Source organism: Paramisgurnus dabryanus, chromosome 4, assembly GCF_030506205.2.
Source record: "Paramisgurnus dabryanus chromosome 4, PD_genome_1.1, whole genome shotgun sequence".
Classification (NCBI taxonomy): Eukaryota; Metazoa; Chordata; class Actinopteri; order Cypriniformes; family Cobitidae; genus Paramisgurnus; species Paramisgurnus dabryanus.
Genome location: NC_133340.1, coordinates 10,616,928 through 10,639,709, shown reverse-complemented (window position 1 = coordinate 10,639,709; position 22,782 = coordinate 10,616,928). Strand labels below are relative to the sequence as shown.

General features: G+C 37.6%; 1 protein-coding gene and 1 long non-coding RNA gene across 2 annotated transcripts; both read right to left on the bottom strand.

Moving 5' to 3' along the window:
- Positions 1–266: 266 nt before the first annotated feature.
- LOC135786042 (nectin-3) lies at positions 267–22,484 on the bottom strand. Its single transcript, XM_065295754.1, has 6 exons — positions 22,399–22,484; positions 21,035–21,122; positions 17,595–17,932; positions 11,763–12,087; positions 1,529–1,810; positions 267–1,368 (listed from the first exon to the last, which is right to left on the bottom strand). Exons 2-6 carry the CDS (start codon positions 21,105–21,107, stop codon positions 1,280–1,282), a joined length of 1,107 nt encoding a protein of 368 aa, XP_065151826.1. The 5' UTR covers positions 21,108–21,122; positions 22,399–22,484; the 3' UTR covers positions 267–1,279.
- Positions 13,467–17,199, bottom strand: LOC135786043 (uncharacterized). The gene is made up of 4 exons (XR_010546778.2): positions 16,868–17,199; positions 15,867–15,944; positions 14,672–14,749; positions 13,467–14,225 (listed from the first exon to the last, which is right to left on the bottom strand). It is a non-coding gene; the product is annotated as an uncharacterized lncRNA (long non-coding RNA).
- Positions 22,485–22,782: the final 298 nt, after the last annotated feature.

Here is a 22,782-nt window from a genome sequence, read left to right as displayed (position 1 = left end):
AAAACATTAGATTTACATTAGATTTACACTGGGGCACAGCAGATTTACACTGGGACGCCCATTAGCATAGATTTTTTAGCTGAACATAATGTAATATCTATGTTTGGGTATAAAATTATTTTGCAGACAGATTATATACATACAACATTTGTCAGGTTCTGATTTAAGAACTACATCATAATCATTCTTTAAAATTAATATGACTTAATATAATACTTAATATAATAATTATTAAGAAGAGCAGATTATAGTCATGGATTGTAATTTTGGCTATTTATAACAGCTTTTTGTTTACTACATTTGGCGCTAGATATGGGTAGTAGATGAGGGTGGTGTGGCCTAGTGGTCTGGGCTGCTAACCGAAATGCTATATTTTCAAATACTGTTTCCTGGGAGGCAATTCATGAACAGTCAACACCACACAAAACTGTCTCTGTTACTGAAAGTCACTTTGAATAAAAGGTTCTACAAAACAACAAGTTAAATTCAAAAGTAAAGGGCTGTTGATGTGGTTGAAATGAAGTGAGAAAAAAATACACAAGCAATCTGTATAAAATGAGTGGTCCTCAACTATAACTGAAAACTAGATCGGTAGAATGACAAGAGGAAGCTTGATTTTTACAAGAAAACCCTAACACAGAAACCTGCAGTTTTTTAAGGTGTCTGTGTGCATCTTGCAAGCATTTTGAAGTTGCATTCATTTTTTTCACCTACCACCAGGAAGTTGGTAACATTACCTGACAAATCTAACCAGTGACAATACAACAGTCTTTAATTTCTAGTTTTAAATGCAAATAATTTTAGCTACACTACAACAGAATTAATTTATCAAGGGTGGCAATGCATAAGGTTTATAAGCATTTAACGTTTTCTGTAATTAATTAATTTTGTAACACATGATTAAAATCAGAACTAAGAACCACTGAACTACATTAATAAATGTGGTTAGCAGTTGTTTAATTGTTGTTTATGTAAAAGTTATTTCATTCCATAAACAAATGTTAATGAAATTATCAACACTGTAAAGTGTTTCCATAATTTATCAATCTAAAATGATTTCAGCAAAATGCCTTTCTGTGCGAGTAACTTCCCTTGCATGCTAATATTTAAATGCTTTCATCCTTATTTTGTCCTGCATAAATCCAATAGCTCCTTTATTCAGCATTATTTAATAATTGGTCAATTAGTAAATAACAAGAGCAGCATTATATACACATGCCCATCAATTTAAGATAGACAGTTATGTTTGTGGTGCTACTGACCATATCATCAGGTAAAGTCAGCACCTCTTCAGGCAGACACATAAACATATAAGCAGGACGAGGGCCACACAGCCAGCAGAAATCAGAATTATATGTCTGTTCCTAGCTGTAAGAATAACGGCAAAGAAAGCACATATACAGTACATCAAAAACAAATAATTTGACATAAAAAAATAGCAGTGCATTTAGGATGCATTTAAATTTTGCTAAAGCAGTGTGTTTACGACAGCAAAAACATAAAAAAGATTTATTCAAGTTTTACTCACATTTGTTTAAATAGATGAAGACGGCTGACCCAAGGCCCTGATGATGAACTTCGCACTTTATCAGTTCACTGTCCAGTAGTTCAGCCCGCAGCTGAATGGAGCTGACCACCATTGTGGTGCCGTCACCAAGTTGGTAAAATGAGTTCACAGAAGGGCCCAGTGTTTGGTTATGACCGTCCACATTCCAAGAGATCTCTGCTGCAGGACGGGACACAGCTGTGCAGTTTGCCTCAATAATTCCTTGTGTTACAGTGATGTAACTGGCCTCAGGTTTGGGTATAACTATAAAAAAATACATTAAAGGGTTAGTTCACTCATATAGTTCACTCTGCAATTTTCCAGATACTTCAATTAAATACTTTAACGTGTCTTCTTTTAAAAGAGACCAAGATTATGCTTCTAGACAAAAAAGTCCAGACTTATTTTAATTTGAAGGTGCACATATTATTTTTACTCCCCCTCACACTCAAATAGGGCTGCGCCAGTTAAGGGGTTAATGCTGATCAAGCACTGCTAGATGGAGACTTTAACTTTCATGTAGATAACACAAGCGATCCCTTAGGACTTGCGTTTACAAATTTATTGAATTTCTTTGAGGTCAAACAAAACCTCAACAAATCTAATTATGTTATTTCTCTTCCTAGACAGACGGCAGCCTCAGACCTTTCATAGCTCCAAGCGTTTAGAATCACGCTCTCTCCGGATGCCATTCAAAAGGCTTACAGCCAAGCGGTTTATGACGTTTTTTGGCCAGATGGCTGGTTTATATCAGTGGATCCGAAAGACGCTCACACGTCCGCTCTGCTCCAACATTCGGAAAAATTAAGGGAAAATATCAACCTCCAAGTGAGTTTCCTACCCGCCACAACAAGTTTCGTTTTATGACGCTCTGGAAGCGAGTTTAACACCAGAGCGCTTACAGTCAGATGCACGGCATCTCGTTTGAAGCCCGGAATACACTGCACGATTTTTGCCCTCCTATAAGATCATGACCTTATCACACTGTGCGTCATGTATCTTTTAAACTCGGGTAGGAGAGGCATGTAGACTGTACGATGATGACACGGAAGCTTTGGCGGCAGCGTCACACGTTGCGCAACGTCACCAGCATGCGCTCGTGGTAAACAAATACCGGCGCGCAGGTCGTAGCAGCAAACACACTGTGCGGTGATCATGCCGAATTTCTGACACTGTCAGAATACTATCGTAGGCTATCTTTGGATGCAAGGCCGGTAAAACGGCCGTCTTTGAACCTCTCTCATTGTACAACATAGGACCACCGATGAAGAGCCACGATCACAGAAATCGCAACGATTGTTTCACGATGGCAATCTTTCGTCTGGGACAGCCAATAATCGTGCAGTGTATACCGGGCTTAAGGCAGGCTCACGTACCCCCCCCAACGTCTCCTAAGAACGCTGAATCTCGTGGCATCCTGTTCATAAGACCACTTAAGTTTTGACTAAGCAAAGGTCCCACCCCGAGCTGACGGCCGGGACGCTTATGCTTAAAGTTACACATGACTGCATGAAGTGCTATCGATATGAGCTCGCCCGGCATCTGCTGTGGGTTGGACATGCCTTGCGACGGCAACCAGCCTTCGGCGCATGGAACGCTCGTTCGTTTCATATCAAACACCTCGTACTGTACATGCAGTCCATTTAATGAGGTGATTTTAGCACTGCCGCATTATCGACCGTGTTATCCGTTTTAATGCGGTCGGGCAAAGCTACAGTGGTTTAATTCGTAATCACCAGACAGGCTGAGATCTTGCCCCCTGTACAGGGGCGGACTGGCCATCTGGCAAACCGGGCAGTTTCCCGGTGGGCCGACTTACTTTTTGGGCCGATACATCTCATACTATATTTGTCTAAGCAGCCCAGTTAGCGTCTTTTTTTCTAAACAGACCGGCCCACTGACATTTAAGCAGCAGCCCATTGGTTATTTTTTTTTAAACAACATTAAGCTGGCCCAATGACTGACCAGCACAGTCATCGTCCTTTCTTTTCCTAGATAGACCGCCCCACTCACATTTAAGCAGCAGCCCATTGGTTATTTTTTTGAATGACATTAAGCTGGCCCAATCACCGCTTTGGTCTCTGTGCAAGCGCGCGTGCATCGTCGGTCAGTTCCTATGGTCAGTTCACGTTTCAAAATAGAGAGAGAGAGAGATGGAGAAAAAAACGCAAGGGAGGCGCAGAAAAACTGCGTGACAAAAAGAAGCAGGCTCTTCAGGCAGACGCTGCAAAATGTGTTAAAAAACACAAATGTTTTCTGCGGCAGCAGGACCATCAACTCGAATCGCTGGTGATGATGATGATGGTGGCGGTGGTGGCACTGGCAGCACCAGCACGCAAAGTGTCAGTGAGGAGAGGGAGAGAGACGAGGGAGAAGTGAGTGTATGACTGGGGTAAGCAGAACTGCTTTAAAACACAAGTTTAGATGGATACCCCTTGATAAAACTGAGTCAAAAACACAAAATATGGTGATAAAGCTGCAATAAAATAATTGCACTCTTTGCTCTGTGACTACGAGAGTGTATCTGATTCGTAGATTTTTCGTTGATTGTCTGTTTCAAAACGTATAATTTCTCTTCAAGCAAAATCAAACAATCCAGGAGATCCGCTTAAAGAAAAAGATATGTTTATTGTATATAACACAACACACTTGACAGATAATGTTAAAAATCTCTATTACTGTAATCACACAAGTTTTCTTCAGTGAATGTAGTGAATACTTTCCTGTAAGTACTGCAAGTAATAATCAGTTTTCAATATTAATGTAAGCAGCACTTGTATTTTGTAATATGTCAGCAATCCAATGGCAAATTTTGCCAATTGCATGAAGCTTGTTTTAGTATTCATAAGTGTGGATTATACAGTTTTATTGCATTAATAAATAACAGGTTCTAGAAGTGTTTGTTGTGTCAATCCTTACTCTTTTCTACCTGCTATTAATTGGGTTTAGTGCTTTTATGGAATTGGAGTTGCTATTGCTATACATATTTAAAGGCGTGCAAAGATGGGTGGTATTTGTAATTATACACTGCAAAAAATGATTTTCAAGAAAAAAAATTCTTAGTATTTTTGTCTTGTTTTCAGTAAAAATATCTAAACATTCTTAAAATAAGATGGTTTTTCTTGATTAGCAAAATGACCCAAAAAAATAAGTCTAGTTTTTAGACCAAAAATTTAAATTTAAGTGATTTTGTGCATAAAACAAGCAAAAAAATCTGCCAATGGGGTAAGCAAATTTTTCTTGCATTTAGTGTTTAAGAAAAATGTTCAAGACATTTTTGCTTACCCCATTGGCAGATTTTCTTGGGTTGTTTTGTTCATCAAGAAAAAGCATCTTAATTTTAGAATTTTTAGATATTTTTACTGAAAACAAGACAAATATACTAAGAATTTTTTTCTTGAAAATCATTTTTTGCAGTGTATGTAGTGTGGGCCGGTTTGGACCAAAATGCCAGGGCCGAATTTTTGTCCCAGTCCAGCCCTGCTCACCTGAGAATACATACCTGTTATGCCTCTAGAGTAGAGTGTCACTTACCTGAGTACGCCCCTTGCATGGTAAAGCGAAGAGTCCCTTACCTGTGGATATACACCTGTATGCCCCAAAGCAAAGAGCTACTTACCTGAGTACGCCCCTTGTATGCCAAAGCGAATAGTCCCTTACCTGTGGATACACACCTGCATGCCCCAAAGCAAAGAGACACTTACTTGAGTACGCCCCTTGTATGCTAAAGCGAAGAGTCCCTTACCTGTGGATACACACCTGTATGCAAGGGCGTAGGTTTGATTCTGGCATTGGTGGGGACATAAATAAAATGGTCGGATTGCAAAAACTGTTTATCACCGTTTACTTGACATAAACAACAGACAACTCAGTATGCACTTTACTCAGTGACATCTGACTCGCCACCCCTGGTGCCATCCCAAATTTAATGTAAATAAACAATTCGTTATGTCCTAGAGCCTTATAAACAGTAGCTGTTTAAGTCTTTGTCAAAAAAAGAAAATCACATTGTAACATATATGAATCCATATTAACTTTATGAAGAATATGCAATTAATATTTAATTCTTAATTTAATTTTGCCAAAAAATCCCAGTGTTGAAGTAGGTATGTATATCATGCTGTTTCCTGAACAACATTTATTAACGTTTCTGTAGTTCACATTAAATCTTCTTTTCATTAACAGACAGTTAATCAGTGTGAAAAAAATAGTTTAGGTTTAAAATGCAACCTTACATTATGTCTACATCTGTGCAAGTAATGACCACAGTGCAGTAATGTAAAGTATTCAGCAATCATGACATGAATTCATGTTTTTACCATGTTGGGGTTATTTTCTTTCATGGATTAGGGACCCTCTAAATAACCTTGCCACCCCATTTATAAAAGGTTGACACAAGTTTGCAACTCCTCAGGTTAACATGGGATTGTCGTGTATTGGTGAAAACACTAGCCTTGAATCATTATGTGACACAACTTTTTTGTACATGAAACAGTTACAGTGGGTATAATAATACTTTCTTCCTCACTTACCTGTAGCCCGAATAATCACGCGCGTCTTGTTGAGTGAACTTTGGCGCGTTGTACAAAGTGAAACCATCCTATCACACGTAGCGAGTAACGACAAGACCATCAAAAAGTGATGTGCGTAAGAGAGGCGAGACTCAAGAATGCTAATCCAATCATATTAGCAATGTGCGTTAGAGAGGCGGGACTAAAGAAATGCAAAGCCAATCATATTAGCGATGTGAGTTACGGAGGCGGGCATTGCAGAGAACGAAAGCTGTTAACCGTTTGTGTACCACATAGAGCGTTATTTTTACAGAACGGGATTGCAAAAGATTTCTAATCTAATTTAAATTATTTCTGACAAAAATATAATAAGTAAAAAATAGAAAACACAAGAACAAGACGGACATTAGTGGTTATATATGAATACAGATTAATTGTTTGGTCGAAATTATTGCTAGGGACAATTCAGTCTTCTCTGAATATTGGTAGGGACATGTCCCTAGCGTCCCACCCTAAATCTATGCCCATGCCTGTATGCCCCAAAGCAAAGAGCCACTTACCTGAGTACGCCCCTTTATGCTAAAGCGAAGAGTCCTCTACCTGTGGATACACACCTGCATGCCCCAAAGCAAAGAGCCACCTACCTGAGTACGCCCCTTGCATGGTAAAGCGACGAGTCCCTTACCTGTGGATACACACCTGTATGCCCCAAAGCAAAGAGCCATTTACCTGAGTACGCTTCTGTATGCCAAAGCGACGAGTCATTTACCTGTGGATGCACACCTGTATGCCCCAAAGCTGAGAGTCACCTATCTGTGAGTGCGTAGCTGTAAGCCACTTACCTGAGAGTATGCCCCTACAAGCTCAAGTTAAGAGTTCCCTACCTGTGCATACGTATCTGCATGTCTAGAGAGAGAGAGAAGACCTAGCTATTCATTTGGTACACGTACCCGTTTGCCCACAGTGACATATTACTTTCCTGGGAGTATGTTCTTGTATGCCTAGAGCTGAGAACCACTTACTTGTGAATATCTTCTTGTATGCCTAGGGTGGAGCCGCAGTTGTCTGCCTTGGACGCGTACCTGTGAAGAAGTAGTCACCCCTGTGAATCTGTCTCCGTGCAAGCGAGCCACTTACCTGGGACGTCCATCGGCATCTCCGCAACGAAGAATACTTACCTTTCTGTGTAAACACCACGGGCCAGCTATAATGAACCTTTGTGTCCTAAAGGAAGTCTAGCTCACGTGTTACTTACCATGTTTCTCTCTTTGCCTCAGGAAGACGGAAAGGCACCAAGGATAGTCCATCTGCAAGACAGGAAACAGGTTAGCTGGGAACAGTGGATGAAAGTCACTCGAGAGAAGAGTACATATCTTGGAAAGACTTATCTTAGTACTCCTGTGACGAAGCCCATGCATCCCTGGCCCACACTCTCTGGTCCGAGAGTTTGATTTTAGCTCCCCTTTCCCCCTCCCCAACTTACATTTTAAATAATTTAAATAAAGTTTGTTTTAAGTATACTTACCTCTTCTCGTGTGTTTTGTCATTGGGGTGCTCTTGGGAACCTCCTCGAGGTGGGAACTAGGAAGGGGCGTGACTCACAACACCTGTGGTCCGCTCCAACCTGTGACATTAACTTTTTTGCTCACCAGCCAAAGTGGCTAGTTGTTTTCCAAAGTTGCTAGCCATTTAGCATTTTCACTGGCCATAATTTTGTTGTTGTTAAAATACATTTTATATAATTAAATGTGACTTTGGCATCCTAAAATGACTAATAATTAGAGTAAGTTTACTTGGTTTAGCTAGATTAGATTTTAAACCCTTTTAAATGCAGATTGACCACCCAAATTAAGACTACATTTATTAGCTGGTATACCAGGTATATCAGTATAGATCTAGATCATATAATATATTTAGGTGCATAAAAAACGTAATGGCATAAATATAGTAGTCAACATTTGAAGTGGATCAAAAACATTCATCAAATTTGTCCTAAAACAAGAACGGGTATTGGATATTGGTTTTAAGAAAACTTTTAGAAAAGGATTTGATCCACTTCAAATGTTGACTAGTGTAGTAAAGAAAAAATAGATAAACTTCAAATGAATATATTAAAAGTGGACCAGGGGTGTAAAAGACTGTATGAAAAGATAAACACAAAATCCCCAGACAAACATTTTAAATATGTATTAACAATAGCAGTAAATACTGTTAAGACATGTACATGAATTTTACAGTCAACTTGTTTATGCAGATTGTATTTCATAAGTTTGATCATGGTTTCTGTTAAAAGTGATTTAAGACTTATAGGCTTTTAAGACTTTTATTTACAAATGTCAAGAGGGTTATGTTCATTCATGCCAGTTTGCTCGTGTTTGTTAAACTTGAATTCTGTTTGATAACGTGTTTGCTAATTTGCCTTGCTGTGTTGTTGTTTTTCTTGTATGTCAGTCTGTTATTTTACCCATTTGTTAGTCACTCGTTCTGCGTCTGTACTTTAGTGTTCATTCCCTCTGTTTGTTTTTGACTTTGTTAAAGGAGTAGTCAATTTTCTTAAAAAAAAAAATCCAGATAATTTACTCACCACCATGTCATCCAAAATGTTGATGTCTTTCTTTGTTCAGTCGAGAAGAAATTATGTTTTTTGAGGAAAACATTGCAGGATTTTTCTCATTTTAATGGACTTTAACAGAGCCCAACATTTAATACTTAACTCAACACTTAACAGTTTTTTTCAACGGAGTTTCAAAGGACTATAAACGATCCCAAACGAGGCATAAGGGTCTTATCTAGGGAAACGATTGTCATTTTTGACAATAGTAATAACAAATAACCACAACTTCTTGTCTAGGCCCTTTCCTGCGTGACCTAACGTAAATGCGTAGTGACGTAGAGCGGTCACGTGTTACATATATGAAACGCACATTTGCGGACCATTGTAAACAATAAACTGACACAAAGACATTAATTAGTATCATTCCACATACAACAACGTGGAACGGTCCTCTTTCAACACACTTGTAAACACTGGGGCGGAGTTTCGCGTTCGTCCTCTGTGACCTCTTGACGTCATGACGTATAGCGTGGGGTCACACTGGCGCATCACGACCGGATCTAGACGAGAAGTTGTGGTTTAAAAGTGCATTTTTTTTATTTTTCTTGTCAAAAATGACAATCGTTTCGCTAGATAAGACCCTTATGCCTCGTTTGGGATCGTTTATAGTCCTTTGAATCTCCGTTGAAAAAAACTGTTAAGTGTTGAGTTAAGGATTAAATGTTGGGATCTATTAAAGTCCATTAAAATGAGAAAAATCCTGCAATGTTTTCCTTAAAAAACTTAATTTCTTCTCTACTGAACAAAGAAAGACATCAACATTTTGGATGACATGGTGGTGAGTAAATTATCTGGATTTTTCTTTTAAGAAAATGGAATATTCCTTTAATATTGGGGAAAGCGGACAGGTAAGTATGTCATGTGACATACATTGTGCAACACGTAGGTTATTGTTATTGTATTAGACACACTAGGTTAGGAGCGCATGCCACCCTTTGTAAGTTATGTGTTTGGGTAGGTAGTGTAGGTTAGTAAGGGCGTCGTGTGACGCTGCAGATTTATCTTGTTACCTTTCCTTTGTAGCTTAGGTAAGAGGGTCAAATTCTAGTTAATGCCTTTTCTAGTTAATGTTTTTGTTTTGTTTATTTCTTTGTTTTGGCACCGCTCGTGCCCCTTTCCCCTTTTGTGTCTCTGTTACTTTGTTAATATAAATATTGTAAATATTATTCATCACCTTTTCACTTGTCACCTCCACTAAACACGTGTGTATATAAATAAATCACAATTTTTGCCCACTATATTTGTTGTCTCTGTCTCTGACTGCCACACACACACACTGAAAAATAAAACTTTATAATCATAATTTCGTATTGTTACATCCCATCCATACCCCTAAACACCACTTGAGATCGTAACAGTTTATACCAAATACACAAAATAACGTTGTTTTTTGGAGATGCTCGTTAAAAAATTGAAGGTTTATAGGTTTTGGTGTTCATGCCTTTTTTTAAATAATGAAAACGTTTTATATAAGGTGTTGCAGATGTGACATATCATTATTAACTATTATTATATATTATCATAATTATATTTTATTCTTTTCCACTGTGAAAACATGTAAATAAATACACAAGTGGGTCACTGGTGAGATGTTTACAGATTATTTCTAGTTATAAAGTTGATGGTTTTGCATTTTTGGGTTTCCATCTATCCATTTAGCTAAGAATCCTTGACAATTCATCTAAAAATTTAAACAACAGTTAAAAATTGTGCCATTACAACAAATGATACACGTACATGACTTTATATAAACATCCAGTACTGAACAACTGTCTGAAGTGTTACTGTAAGTGGTAGCTTCAACTACAAGACAAAAGACATCCCTTGTGTTGTTATGCTGATGGCAAGCTGTCTGACAGAGGTCATGTCTGCAGCAGACTCCATCAAAAAGATGCTCTGTGAAATAAGTAAAAAAAAAAAAAGAAAAACAATACAAACTTTGACAAACAGAAGAGAGAAGTTTGCTGTGTTCACTGCTGAGGCTGTATGAGCATTTTTGGTGACAAGAGCCAGACTGGTTTGGAAATATCAACAGAAGGAAAGCAGACAAAATAGAGCTCTGTTTTAGAGACACACTAATAGCACTGGCCCTCATGCCAAACTATCCCGTAAACTAAAGTGACAGCCAAGCATTACAAAAAGCATCAGCATTTACTGCTTGTTAGCATTCTACTCAAAAACAAGTAATCTGGCACTTCTTTATCTCTGAGTAATTTACTAGGGTAATGCACTGAAATTGAATTTAAACTGACACATTTGTTTTTTGTTTTTTTTTCACAACAAAAACTTCCCATTGAGTGTTATTAATTTTAAACTGTGCTAATGATATATTAGCAATTTATAGTCCCTATAACAGCATTTTATTAATATTTCATTACATTTTCATTTTTATCGAATGCACTGTTGGTCCCCACTATGTAGGTGACTTTGGGTTTAATCTTTTTCAAATTTGTACGCACAAGCGGACACAAACATACGCACACTATCTTTCTGTATTTCCCACTTTCTCTTTCACATTCTTTCAGCACCCACTCACAAACATTCATTTAAAAAACATTGCAAGACCCGGAACACACAGTACAGGGGTCTGAGTTTGGTGTGCGGCTGTTAAATACCTAAACAACCATTACGGAAAAAGGTACAGTAGTTTCCCATCTGAGCACATGTTCACACATTTAAAGAGCGTGTGAAATGTTCCAAACCTACACAAAAATCACATGTTGATTTGGGTAAAGTACCTGTGAAATTCTTGTACATTTTCCTTAATGGACACATTACCTTTATTTTGTTACTTTCATAGCTTCATCAACTTCTGTGGCATTTATATTTAGCAACATCCAAGTGGGTAAATTAAAAAGAGAAATGTTGTGTTTTAACACATTTCCTCATCTATTTTGCCTGAATTCAATTCCATTTATCATTGAAACTTCATTATGTTTACTTATCTGTAATTTACAGTAAAATCCATTAGTCTATACATTAATGCATGTTAATATAGAAATAAAATAACTGATGCCAAGCACTTTAGAGACTATCTATGTAAACTTTTTTAAAATCTGTAAACTCCATCATTATGGAGGTGTGAACTTACCATAAACAGACAGACAAGCAACTGCACTCTTAGTGCCATCTGGATATGTGTGGAACTCACAGGTGTAACATCCCTCATCTTCTGTCTGAGCTTGGTGAATGGAGAGCTGGGTTTGGCTAAGAGATGGATTTAAAGTTACCCGTCCCCAGAAAGGTGCCTCAACGATGGGCCTCCCATTCCTGATATACGAAGCAACAGTGGTGGTGTCTCCCTGCTCAGCTGTTTTTGTCCATAAAACCTGCAGAACTTGCTTATTGAGGATGTAATTGCACGAAAGGGTGACAGGCTTTCCACTCTCAACTGTTTTATTACCAGTCATCTCCACCTTTGCTGGAGGGAATACAAATAGAAAGATGAGATTTTACAGTTTTCAAAGTATTAGGAACATATTCAAGCTATGTGAGTAACATATGACGCTCTCAGGGTCATAACATCTTATTTATCCTGTCACTTATTTTTGTAAACTATTGTGGTTAACGTATTAGTTTGCTGTCAGTGTTTAAGTATGGTGGGTTGTGCAGGATGGGGGCTGTTAACCACATCCTGTTTGGCACTACAGTAAATTATATAAATTCTGTCACATTTCTTTAATCATCCTAAAAGCGTAACGTGACAACTGCTAATAATAGTGAATAATCATGAGATCATCTTAGGGTGCAGGGTTTCTAAATGCTTTTTAATGCCATTTTTATATTGTTAATGCCATACAGGACCCATGACTAACCCAATGTACAATGATTTCTAAAACATCCATATCATTTTAAAATTTCTTTTACAGCAACTTTAAAATGTAGCTTGTTTTGTATGTTCCACATGTAATAGATTTGGTTAATTGTGAATCAGGAAACATTGCCTGGAACAACTCAGAAAGACCTTAATTAGATGCATATTAGAGGTCGAACCTAAAGGGACTGTGAATTTAAGAGTTGAATCCGGACCCGTGCAGAACAGAGAAATTTAATAACTGAACCTGATCGCGGACCTGTCTATTATTTGATAGATGGACCCGAACCCGACCTGATTCACCATTTAAAATATAGTCCTTTGTGAAGACCTCTAGTTGTGGTTGTAGTAGTACTGGCTGAGGTTACTTTGTCGGTCATATAAAAGTAACTAGACCTAGAGTAGGTATCCTGCCTTTTCCTGTGGTTACCTGCCTTTTACAGCAGATTTGTGGCTATCGGACTGCATGTGATATCCATTGACACCCACTGCAAAATGCTTCTCCATGTTGACCGCCTTAAAGAAGCATTTCACCCGTAGAAACATCTTTATTGAAAGTACATCATATTTGTAGTCGAAATGTAACATACATTTAGAATTTGGTGCCTATTTGACAGAGAAAAGGGATGTTTTGTACACACTAAAAACTCCTGGGTCAAAAACAACCCATAATGGGTTATTTTTGACCCAACTCCTGGGTTAAAAAGGGACCAACTAATTTCTGGGTAATTTCAACCCAGAAAAATGGGTTATTCTTTTTGACCCAACTTCTGTGTTAAATACCTGACCCAACTTCTGGGTTAAAATAACCCAACATTGTAGTTAATATAACCCAACTTCTGGGTCAAAAGAACAACCCCAATATCTGGGTGGAAAAACCCAGAAATTAGTAGATTTTTAACCAAAGGTCAAAGATAACCTAAATTGTGTAACTATGCCACTATGCCTTATTTCAGAAAAGAAAAATTCAGACACTTACACACTTCAAGCAGTTTAAATTTTTTATTGCATTTAATTAAATTCTATATAAAACACACACTTGGACCTATTTATTTTAGGTCACACTGTAATAACATTAGAAAGGAAAAATAGAAAAATAAACAACTCTCAAACATTCTCTCTCAAACATTTAACAACATTCAATAATTGGATTGAACTTGAGGCTTTAAGTCTTCAAACATTGGTTGTGTGCAGCTTAAGATCTCCCAGAGGGGAACGGCTGCAATTGCTGAAGGTATTCCACCAGTGACAGCCGGTGACTTCTTTATTCGAGGACGCTCGATGCAAAGTTCGTCACAACATGTATGTAGCTTGTCATGTGTGTGGTTTGTAATTTCAAAATATGTGTTCTGCGCTTTGAGAGATCGTGTGTGCATCACGTGTCATGTCAAAATAAGTGCCTGCTGCAGACGCGTCTAAAGGGTTTATGATAAAAGAGATGCTCGCATTTGCCAGATACTCGCACAATCTCATGCGTAATCAGAGTTTACTGTTAAGGAAGTGTCTGCCGTGTATTTTAGGAACATGAGCGTCTATTGTATCATAAACGGTTTTGACGCATGTGCAGCAGGCACTTATTTTGGCAAAACACGTGATGCACACAGGATCTCTCGACACGCAGGACACATATTTTGGAAAAGGGAACCACACACGTGACAATCTGAACACTTATTTTGAATTAGCGCATCTTCGAATGAGCAGTTACGAGCCGCCACTGTATTCCACCATATTTGTTCCAACCTAAAACAGACAGAGACAGAAAGATATAAAGTGAATATTGTGTAGAAAGTAAATTGTAAGCAAGATAATAGACTACCAGTTTGTGTTATAATGCTGATACTAACTGTACAAGGAAGCCAAATGAGCTGTGGTTCTTAATTGGTGTCTTCATTTTGAGTGTGTCATGAATGTGTACAAGAAAATGTGGGTTGAGAACCACTGAGTAATAAAACTTAACATCTTTAACTTCACTTTCTAGTCAGATTGCTACCTTAGATGGCATCGCCTAAAACTGAAATACAACTGCGAGGAACCTTGAAGTTGTTTTTTTTAAACCAGGATTCACCCTTTAGCTTTCACATGAAACATGTCCCTTGTATAGCCTTCTTTCACATGAACAGTATAGTTATAGAATTAAGAATATTCTCTCTCAGAGTGGTGCTGAGAAACTGGTCCATTGTACTTACAGACATTTGGTGTATGAACGCTGTCAGGGACTCTTCAGTGGAATGCCGGATAGTCTTCTTCTCAACCCTGTAGATGGCCTGTAAATGATGACAGAATTTTCATTTTTGGGTGAACTAAGCCCTATTAAAGAAAACGTTTTTCAATATTTTACTATGTTCTTACCTTAACTTAGACAAAATAATACATCCCTGTCTTTTTTCTATGCATGCAGTTCATCTTTGTACAGCGCGTTATTAATGCATTTAGCCTAGCCCCATTCATTCCTTAGGATCCAAACAGGGGTGAATTTAGAAGCCACCAAGCACTTCCATGTTTTTTCCTATTTAAAGACTGTAACATGAGTAGTTACACCAGTAAATATGGTGGCACTAAATAATTTTTTTAGCTGATAAAAATGAGAACTATATTGTATGGCGGAAGAGCACTTAGTTTGCAGCACTTCGACCTCTGGTCCAGTAACATCATCAATCATCACACTGATTTTGAAAAAGATGAGAGAATTCACAGGAGTGATGTTACTGCACCAGAGGTCAAAGTGCTGCAAACTAAGTGCTCTTCCGCCATACAACATAGTTCTCATTTTTTTAATCCGCTTAAAGCAACACTATGTAGTTTTTTTACCTTTAAATAATGTCTCTAAAATTATTTCAGTGATAGAACAACTTTTAACTGGACAAATTGTACTGTTGCTGCAACCTGAGCAGCCTCCTAGCTGCTACAAGCACACTCTGAAAGTGGCGGTGGAGGGTAGAGCACACAGCCCCGCCCCTACCACTGCCTGCAGAGGCACTGTTGCGCTTTTCCACCACATGGGGGAGCTGTTAGTTATTTTTACATGGAAACTACATAGTGTTGCTTTAAAATATTGTCACCTTTTATTTTGTGCCACCATACTTCCTCGTGTAACTACTTATGTAATAGTCTTTAAATAGGGAAAACATGGAAGTGTTTTGTTGCTTCTAAATTCATCCCTGTTTTATCCTAAGGAATGAATGGGGCTAGACTAAATGCTAACACATTCACGACATGCTGTACACGAAGTACTGCACGCATTGAAAAAAACAGGGATGTATTATTTCGTCAAAGTTGACGTAAAAACATAGTAAAATATTGAAAAACAGTGTAGTTTTCCTTTAAAGAAAAATGTTTAGGTATAGATAGATAATATGAGGGCAATAAGAGTAAAAAGCTCACCTCAAAAATGTCTCTGTCAGCTCAAACAGCCGCCACTCAGATAGCTTATCAGTGACAAAGCTGTCCATTTAAACAGACCTGGAGAAAACATATAGAGGTTAGCAACAATTTGAAGACTTGACCTGCTTCTTTAAATCTCACTACTTCAGCCAGTAGAGCACTGTATAATATTATAAGCATGGTGCAGCTGGTAAACATAACTCAAAGCAACGCAACGGTTGGTTTTGCCGGTTGTTGATGAGTAACAGCTGAGTGATGATCACAACACGCTTAAGCAGCCACATCACAGGATAATAAGTGAACAGTGTCACAATGTCAAGTGAGCTAAAGTCCTTACCAGTGCCCGAACCTGTGTACATGATAAACTGATTCACGACCTCGGGAGCTAGGGAACGAAGAGACACAGGGTACAGTATGTGTGTGTACCGGCGGCGCCATTTTGCGTCTGTCTGCGGCGCGAGCGCCATGTACATAGTTTTAAATTTACACTTATTTGTCTCAAATTCGTCGTTAATGTATATACAGACTTCACCATGTGCTGTAATGTACATTAAATTTTACTTTCATTTACAGAAATGAGCTACTTTCATGAAAATTGGTTGATATTGGATTTTCAGGTGATATTCTAAATTCATTCAGTTTACGGACGCTCTGAGGTAAAGTGTTCAGACTGCAGTCTCAGCAACGATTGTATTTAATTATACAGTACAATCATAACATAGTACTGATATATCTTAATTCCATAATGTCCTTAAACATAATAATATTGCTGGCCATAAACTGAGAAAGTGCGGGATACCTCGAGTGGTCTTATATACGGCGCGGCGCTTCTCGTCCGGTGTTCCCCGTCCGGTGTTCTCCCTTAACCCCCTTAACGTTGCACGAAGTCATAGCTGCCCTGTACTTATCGTATTTTTACCGGTATTATAACAATGAGATAAGCAATGGGGACATGGACACAGAAAAATTACGTTACATTGACACTTAAAATACTTGCTTACCTTGAATACACAACGAAGAAGCCCAGGCCAAAACGGATCGAGCGCGCCGCGAACTCCGGTGACAGTTATTTCAATCGACTGTTGTGAGAAAATTCCAGAACAGCGGGGGGCGGGGCGTTAACCCAGAACATGGGTTAACCTTTGAAAAATAACCCAGAAACCCAAACAACCCAGGAATTGGGTCAAAATATTAGCCCTATAACCCAGAAAATGGTTACTCTCTGAAAAAATAACCCATAATTTTAACCCAACACAAATAACCCAGAATATGGGTTGAAGAAATAACCCAGGAGTTTTTAGAGTGTAGTCTCACTCCCTCAACAAAGATATTGGACTTCCTTCTTTCAATGATGCAAAATTATGATTTTACATCTTTGAAAGAAGGAAGTGCAACACTAAAATCTGTATTTCTGCTGTCTCAGCGGCAACTGAGAAAATTATGCATGACCATTCAAAAACATGATTGGGGTTCTAACTTTACAAAGCTTTATGCAAATAGGTGAAGTGTCCCTTTAATTTTCGCAAAATCATTTTAACAACTTTTCAGTGCCCAACGGAAACTCTGTAATACGCTGCAAAGTTATATCTGCAAAATCACAGCCTATGACCACTTCAAAAATGTTTTCTTTTAAATTATTAATTAAAAATATACGTGGGGGGGTTAAAGAACATAAAGAATGCGAAAGCTGAGTTTGAACAATTTTTAGAAAGTACAGAAGTGGTCTGCCTTTCCTAATAGTGAGAGACACATCCTTCCTTTCTGTTGTCCGGTTGGGTAGACGTCAAAGAGACATTGGTAGCAGCCCTCATTGGCTAGCACAGCTCTAGAGATGGTGATGATGCTAGTGTGAGCATGATGACCTACAGCTTTTGCTGTGAGCTGAACTCCATCCACTTTGGTGACATGGTCATACTTTTGAGGTTGATAGTGCAATATTGTTTTATTTGCCATGTCTAACCACAGCACCTGTTTTAGAACCTCCCCTTTCTCCATGGTAATATTACATTCCATCATGAATGGAAGCCCAGCTATTGCCTGCAGATGTGATGGTGCAGTAACCTTACCTAGAAAACAACAATGAACAAACTACATCAAACCAAAGGAAATATAATGAACAAACCAAAAGACTTGATCAAATTCAAAGCATAAAAATAAAAAAACTTTGTGTAAAAAATGATCGTTGGTAACAGTGGCGGCTCGTGACTGCTCATCCGAAGGGCACAATTTCAAAATATGTGTTCAGAGTGTCATGTGTGTTGCTTTTTTATTATTTTTATAAACATGCTTATAAAAAATAGGTGAAAATAATAGTGCAACAGTAAAGAAAAACAAAACATACAGCCAAGGAAAAGAAAAGAAAAAACAGGGGTTCAAGGAAAGTCAATCCATACAAAATTATATAAAAACACCAAAAAGTGTGCAAACATTTAAAGTTTTAGTAGCCTTTTTTTTACTAGATAAAGATAATAATTTAGTGTAAATTAAAACATCTTCTTGAAAGAGAGAAAAAAGGGGGGGAGCTGTCATAGTCTTGCATGTGTGTATAAAATACTTTTGCAATCAAAATAATTAAATGACATAGATAGTAAGTATTTTTATATTGCTTCTCAAAACTAACAAAACCAAACAAAACATCTTTAAAGCACAGCTCAAAATCATTATACTGTATATGTGATCGGCAATGAATTGGCAAATGTCTAACCACAGCTTTTTTATAAAGTTACATTGCCAAAATAGGCGCATAAGAGTTTTTGGTTGTAAATTACAGAATGTGCAGTTTATATCTTTGAATTTTGACACAATAAAGGTTTTAACAGGATAATACTGGTGAAGAATCTTAAAAGAAATCTCCTTGACCTTATTCGTCAATAAATACTTATTAGGAAGAGTCCACAACTTCTTCCACAAAATATTTTTCACTAACCTATTCCATTTTTAAGACAGCATGAGGAGTGGAAACATAGTCATTAAGATAATGAGTTAATCATCATGGAGTTAAAACATATTCTACCTACAAAGGTGTCAGTCAGGTCTGGAATAGGTATTACCGAACTTGTCAAACTACTAATGTTGCCTCTAAATAACATAACAACACCACTAGGGATAGCACAAAAAACAATGGCATACTGTTTTGGAGTAACAGGAATATTATAACAAGAGAGAAATTCTTGATAAGTAAATAACCATCTTGATTAAATAATTGACTGATTGGTCGGAGAGAAATTGTGCTTGTAAATCATAGACCATGCTAATAAAGCTTGTTTGTGAAAATTAGAAAGTGCAGCAGGGATTTTTTCAATGCTAAAATTGCAGAGTAAAAGAAAATTCAAACCACCCAATTGAGAAAAAAACATGCTCAGGCATAATATTCCAAATACTGTATGGTTTCCTCTAGGGCTGGGCCGATCCACTTTTTCCATTACAGATACGATTTCAATACCTGTATTCTGAGTATAAACACATAAATATATATACGCACACATATACACACAAACATGTTGAACAAAATCTGGAGAATATCATGTCAAGTGAATTTTTTAAAAGTGAGATACAAGTTAAAAGAATGTGTGTGTGTGTGTGTGTGTGTGTGCCTGGTAATTATCACGTTGTGGGGACCAATTGTCCCCATAAAGATAGGAATACAGTGTTTTTGTGACCTTGTGGGGACATTTTGATGTCCCCATGAGGAAACATGCTTATAAATCAAACAGAATGATGTTTATTGAGAATGTGAGGTATCAGACAGTTTTGTGTGATGGTTGGGGTTAGGGATTGGGGTAGGTAAGGGGAATAGAATATACCGTTTGTGTGGTATAAAATGCATTACGTCTATGCATTACGTGTGTGTGTGTGTGTGTGTGTGTGTGTGTGTTTGTGTGTGTGTGTGTGTGTGTGTGTGTGTGTGTGTGTGTGCGTGCGTGTGTGTGACATTTAATTCACGCTACTCCAGTGTATTAACTCGGCGAGCACCAAACCATTCAGTTTTTGTGACCTCAAATATCTTCATATATGTATTTGTGTTTCGCATAAGGCTGTTGAATATATTAGGAAGATTTTGAATATAGTGTAAAATAACATTTAAGATGCTTTTATAATAGTTTGACTTTTCTGTAGCATGACAGTAACAACCACAAGTAACGCACAGAATTTGATTTGGATCGGCCTTGTTTTTCCGATACCCGATCCAGCAAAAAAGGTCCGGATCAACCCGATATCCGATCCAAAGTATTGGATCGGCCCACCCCTAGTTTCTTAAAGTAATTCCTCACCCAATTGATTTTGAACGTATTATTCAAAGTTGCAAAATCAATATAATTAATTCCACCATTATTGTAGCTGTAGGATAGAACAGATTTTTTTATATAATGTGGCTTATTTTCCCATACAAAATTACACATTGATTGATCAATCTTTTTACATATTGTTTTATCAAGGTCTAAAGAAATAGCTGCAAACAAGAAATGCCTTCTGCCTTAGAAAGAAGAATCCTTCCTTTCAAAGTGAAATCTCTCTGAAGCCACTGATTAAATTTTCTTTTTGTTTTCTCTATGATGGGCAAGAAGTTTAGATCACATCTAAGTTTGAATTTTTGGAGATTACAATTCCAAGGTAGGTAACTCTTTAACTGGGATGTTACATATACTGGAAACAGAGCATTGCTTGATTAGCATTAAGTCACATTTGAGGACATTAAGATGGAGCCCAGAAGCATTAGAGAATGTTTTGATAATATTAAGAGTGTCATGTGTGTTGCTTGTGTTTTCAAAATATGTGTTTGTTGCGTCATGTGAACCATGTGCATCACGTTTTGTCAAAATAAGAGCCTGCTGCACACACGTCAAAACCGTTTATGATAAAAGAGACGCTCACGTTCACAAAATACACGCAAGACACATCTGGCAAACCCTTTAGACGTGTCTGCAGCAGGCACTTATTTTGACAAGACACATGATGCACATATGATCACTCGATGTGCAGAACACATATTTTAAAATTACGTACCACACACATGACAGGCTACATACATGTTCGCATCAAGCGCCCTCAGAAAAAGAAGTCACCGGCTCCCACTGATTGGTAACAAAATTACATTTACAAGCAGTTATAAGAGCCTCAGGTATTCTAAAAGAGCTTAAAACAAAGCTGAAAGAAAGCTGAACACTCACCTTGCAGTGAAGAAAGCAACATCAATGTTGCCCAGACCTGTAGGGACAGAGCTGGCATAAATCCGCACATCATACTGCCGGAAGTTCACTTAAGTAAAAAGTCAGACAAAGAATGTTAAAGATTTAGAGAATTGTGTAAGAACTAGTCTTGTCCAATGCAAACAGGCAATCTGCACAAGGCAGTACTGGCCAAATGACTATTATTACATCTTGGCCAAAAATAAAGTATTTATATACTCACAACCACAGATTTGTAAAGTCAGACAGACAGATCATATGGCATTTGTTCTCAGACACTGCCTAGAGATATAAGTAATGAGAAGCTAATTTAAAAAGATAAAAGATCAATTTTGATCATCTTAATCATTCATTGGTGTTTTAACGGAAGATATCGGTAATGGCCACATACAGTGAGAAATCTCAAGTTATCTTAGTTTTGACAGTTATGAAATCTCCAACCGTACAATATTTGTCCTATACTGTAGGAGTCTGATTAAAGCCTCTATCAGAAGTGAATTTGATTGTTGTGCTATCCATGGAATTCTTGGGAACAGTTCCAAATAAAAAAATCTGTGGAAAAGGAAGGCATTGAATACAAATGCAAAATACAAAGGCTGTTGAAAATGTTATTGACATACAAATTTTTGGATGAAAAAAATCTGCATCCTGCAGGTTTGTCAACTTTTTGCTATTTACAGTGTTATGGGTATATAAATAACTTGCGGAGGAAATAGCATGCCCTGCCCCTTAAACAATGTATATGATTACAATGACTTGTGGCTGAGCTTTGCCAGGAAATTCACAGAAAGTGTGGTGCTTCAGGATCATTTGGGGGCCGCATGACAAATACTTCCAGGCAGCCACACGTTCCTGCTGAACCCAAATGAAAGACCAGTGGTTTGTTTGCCAATTGTGGTTTTAGCTTTTTGGGTTTTTTTTTAGTAAGTGGCAAGCTTACCTCCCCTCCATATTTATTTCAGCTGTTTATACATTTAATGAACACAGCATATGAAAAAACACAACTAGATGTTAAGCAGCTTTATGCACGTTTAAAAATTATACATTTTATAGTGCTTAGCGTGTGCGCTTTATGAATAAGTTTACTGAAAAGCACTGATTTTGGACTAAAATGAAAAAATATCACTGGTAAATTTCCTATTAAATACAATTTATAGTAAGAAATGCATATAAGAAGCCTTTAAAACTATAGGCTAAATTCATGTCTAATTAACTATACAGCTAAATAAAATTTACTAGGAAAATAAAAAATATTATTTTAACACAACCTCAGCTTCCCCCTTCGTTTAACCTTTCTTCATAAACTACTTTTAGAACAATGTTTTTAAAAAATAATAGAGACTCACCTTACAATGCATGTTTATGTTTATTAGTTTTGATCAAGCAATGCTACTGGAAAATCCAGAGTAACTGTAGTGTGTAAATGTGTGTGTGATTCGGCAAACGGATGGGGCTGGAAGTGGGGTCGCGGAGCAGCCAATCGTGGGAAGCATAACAATCAGGTTTTGGAATGGTGACACGTTCAGTGTGAGACGTTTTTAAAAAATACTAGTCTGAGCAAACATCTAGCGACATCTTGTGGTGTGATTAAAATATTCCCCAAATAGCAACAATACAATTATCTCTATTGCAATTGCAAAAAAAAATCTAAATTCTTTTAATTTGCTTTTCAGACTGTGGCCAAGCCTAGCGAGACAAATAATAGCTTGAAAAATAAGACCAAAACAAGC

Bases quoted from the DNA above. Each gene is read 5' to 3' on its own strand.
- LOC135786042 (XM_065295754.1), bottom strand. From the start codon at position 21,107: ATGATGTGCGGATTTATGCCAGCTCTGTCCCTACAGGTCTGGGCAACA. The intron at 12,088-17,594 runs GCAGACCACTTC...CCTCCAGCAAAG, and splicing joins GTCTCTCACTATTAGGAAAG to GTGGAGATGACTGGTAATAA. The intron at 1,811-11,762 runs GTAAGTTCACAC...ATTTTTTTATAG, and splicing joins TGCTTGTCTGTCTGTTTATG to TTATACCCAAACCTGAGGCC.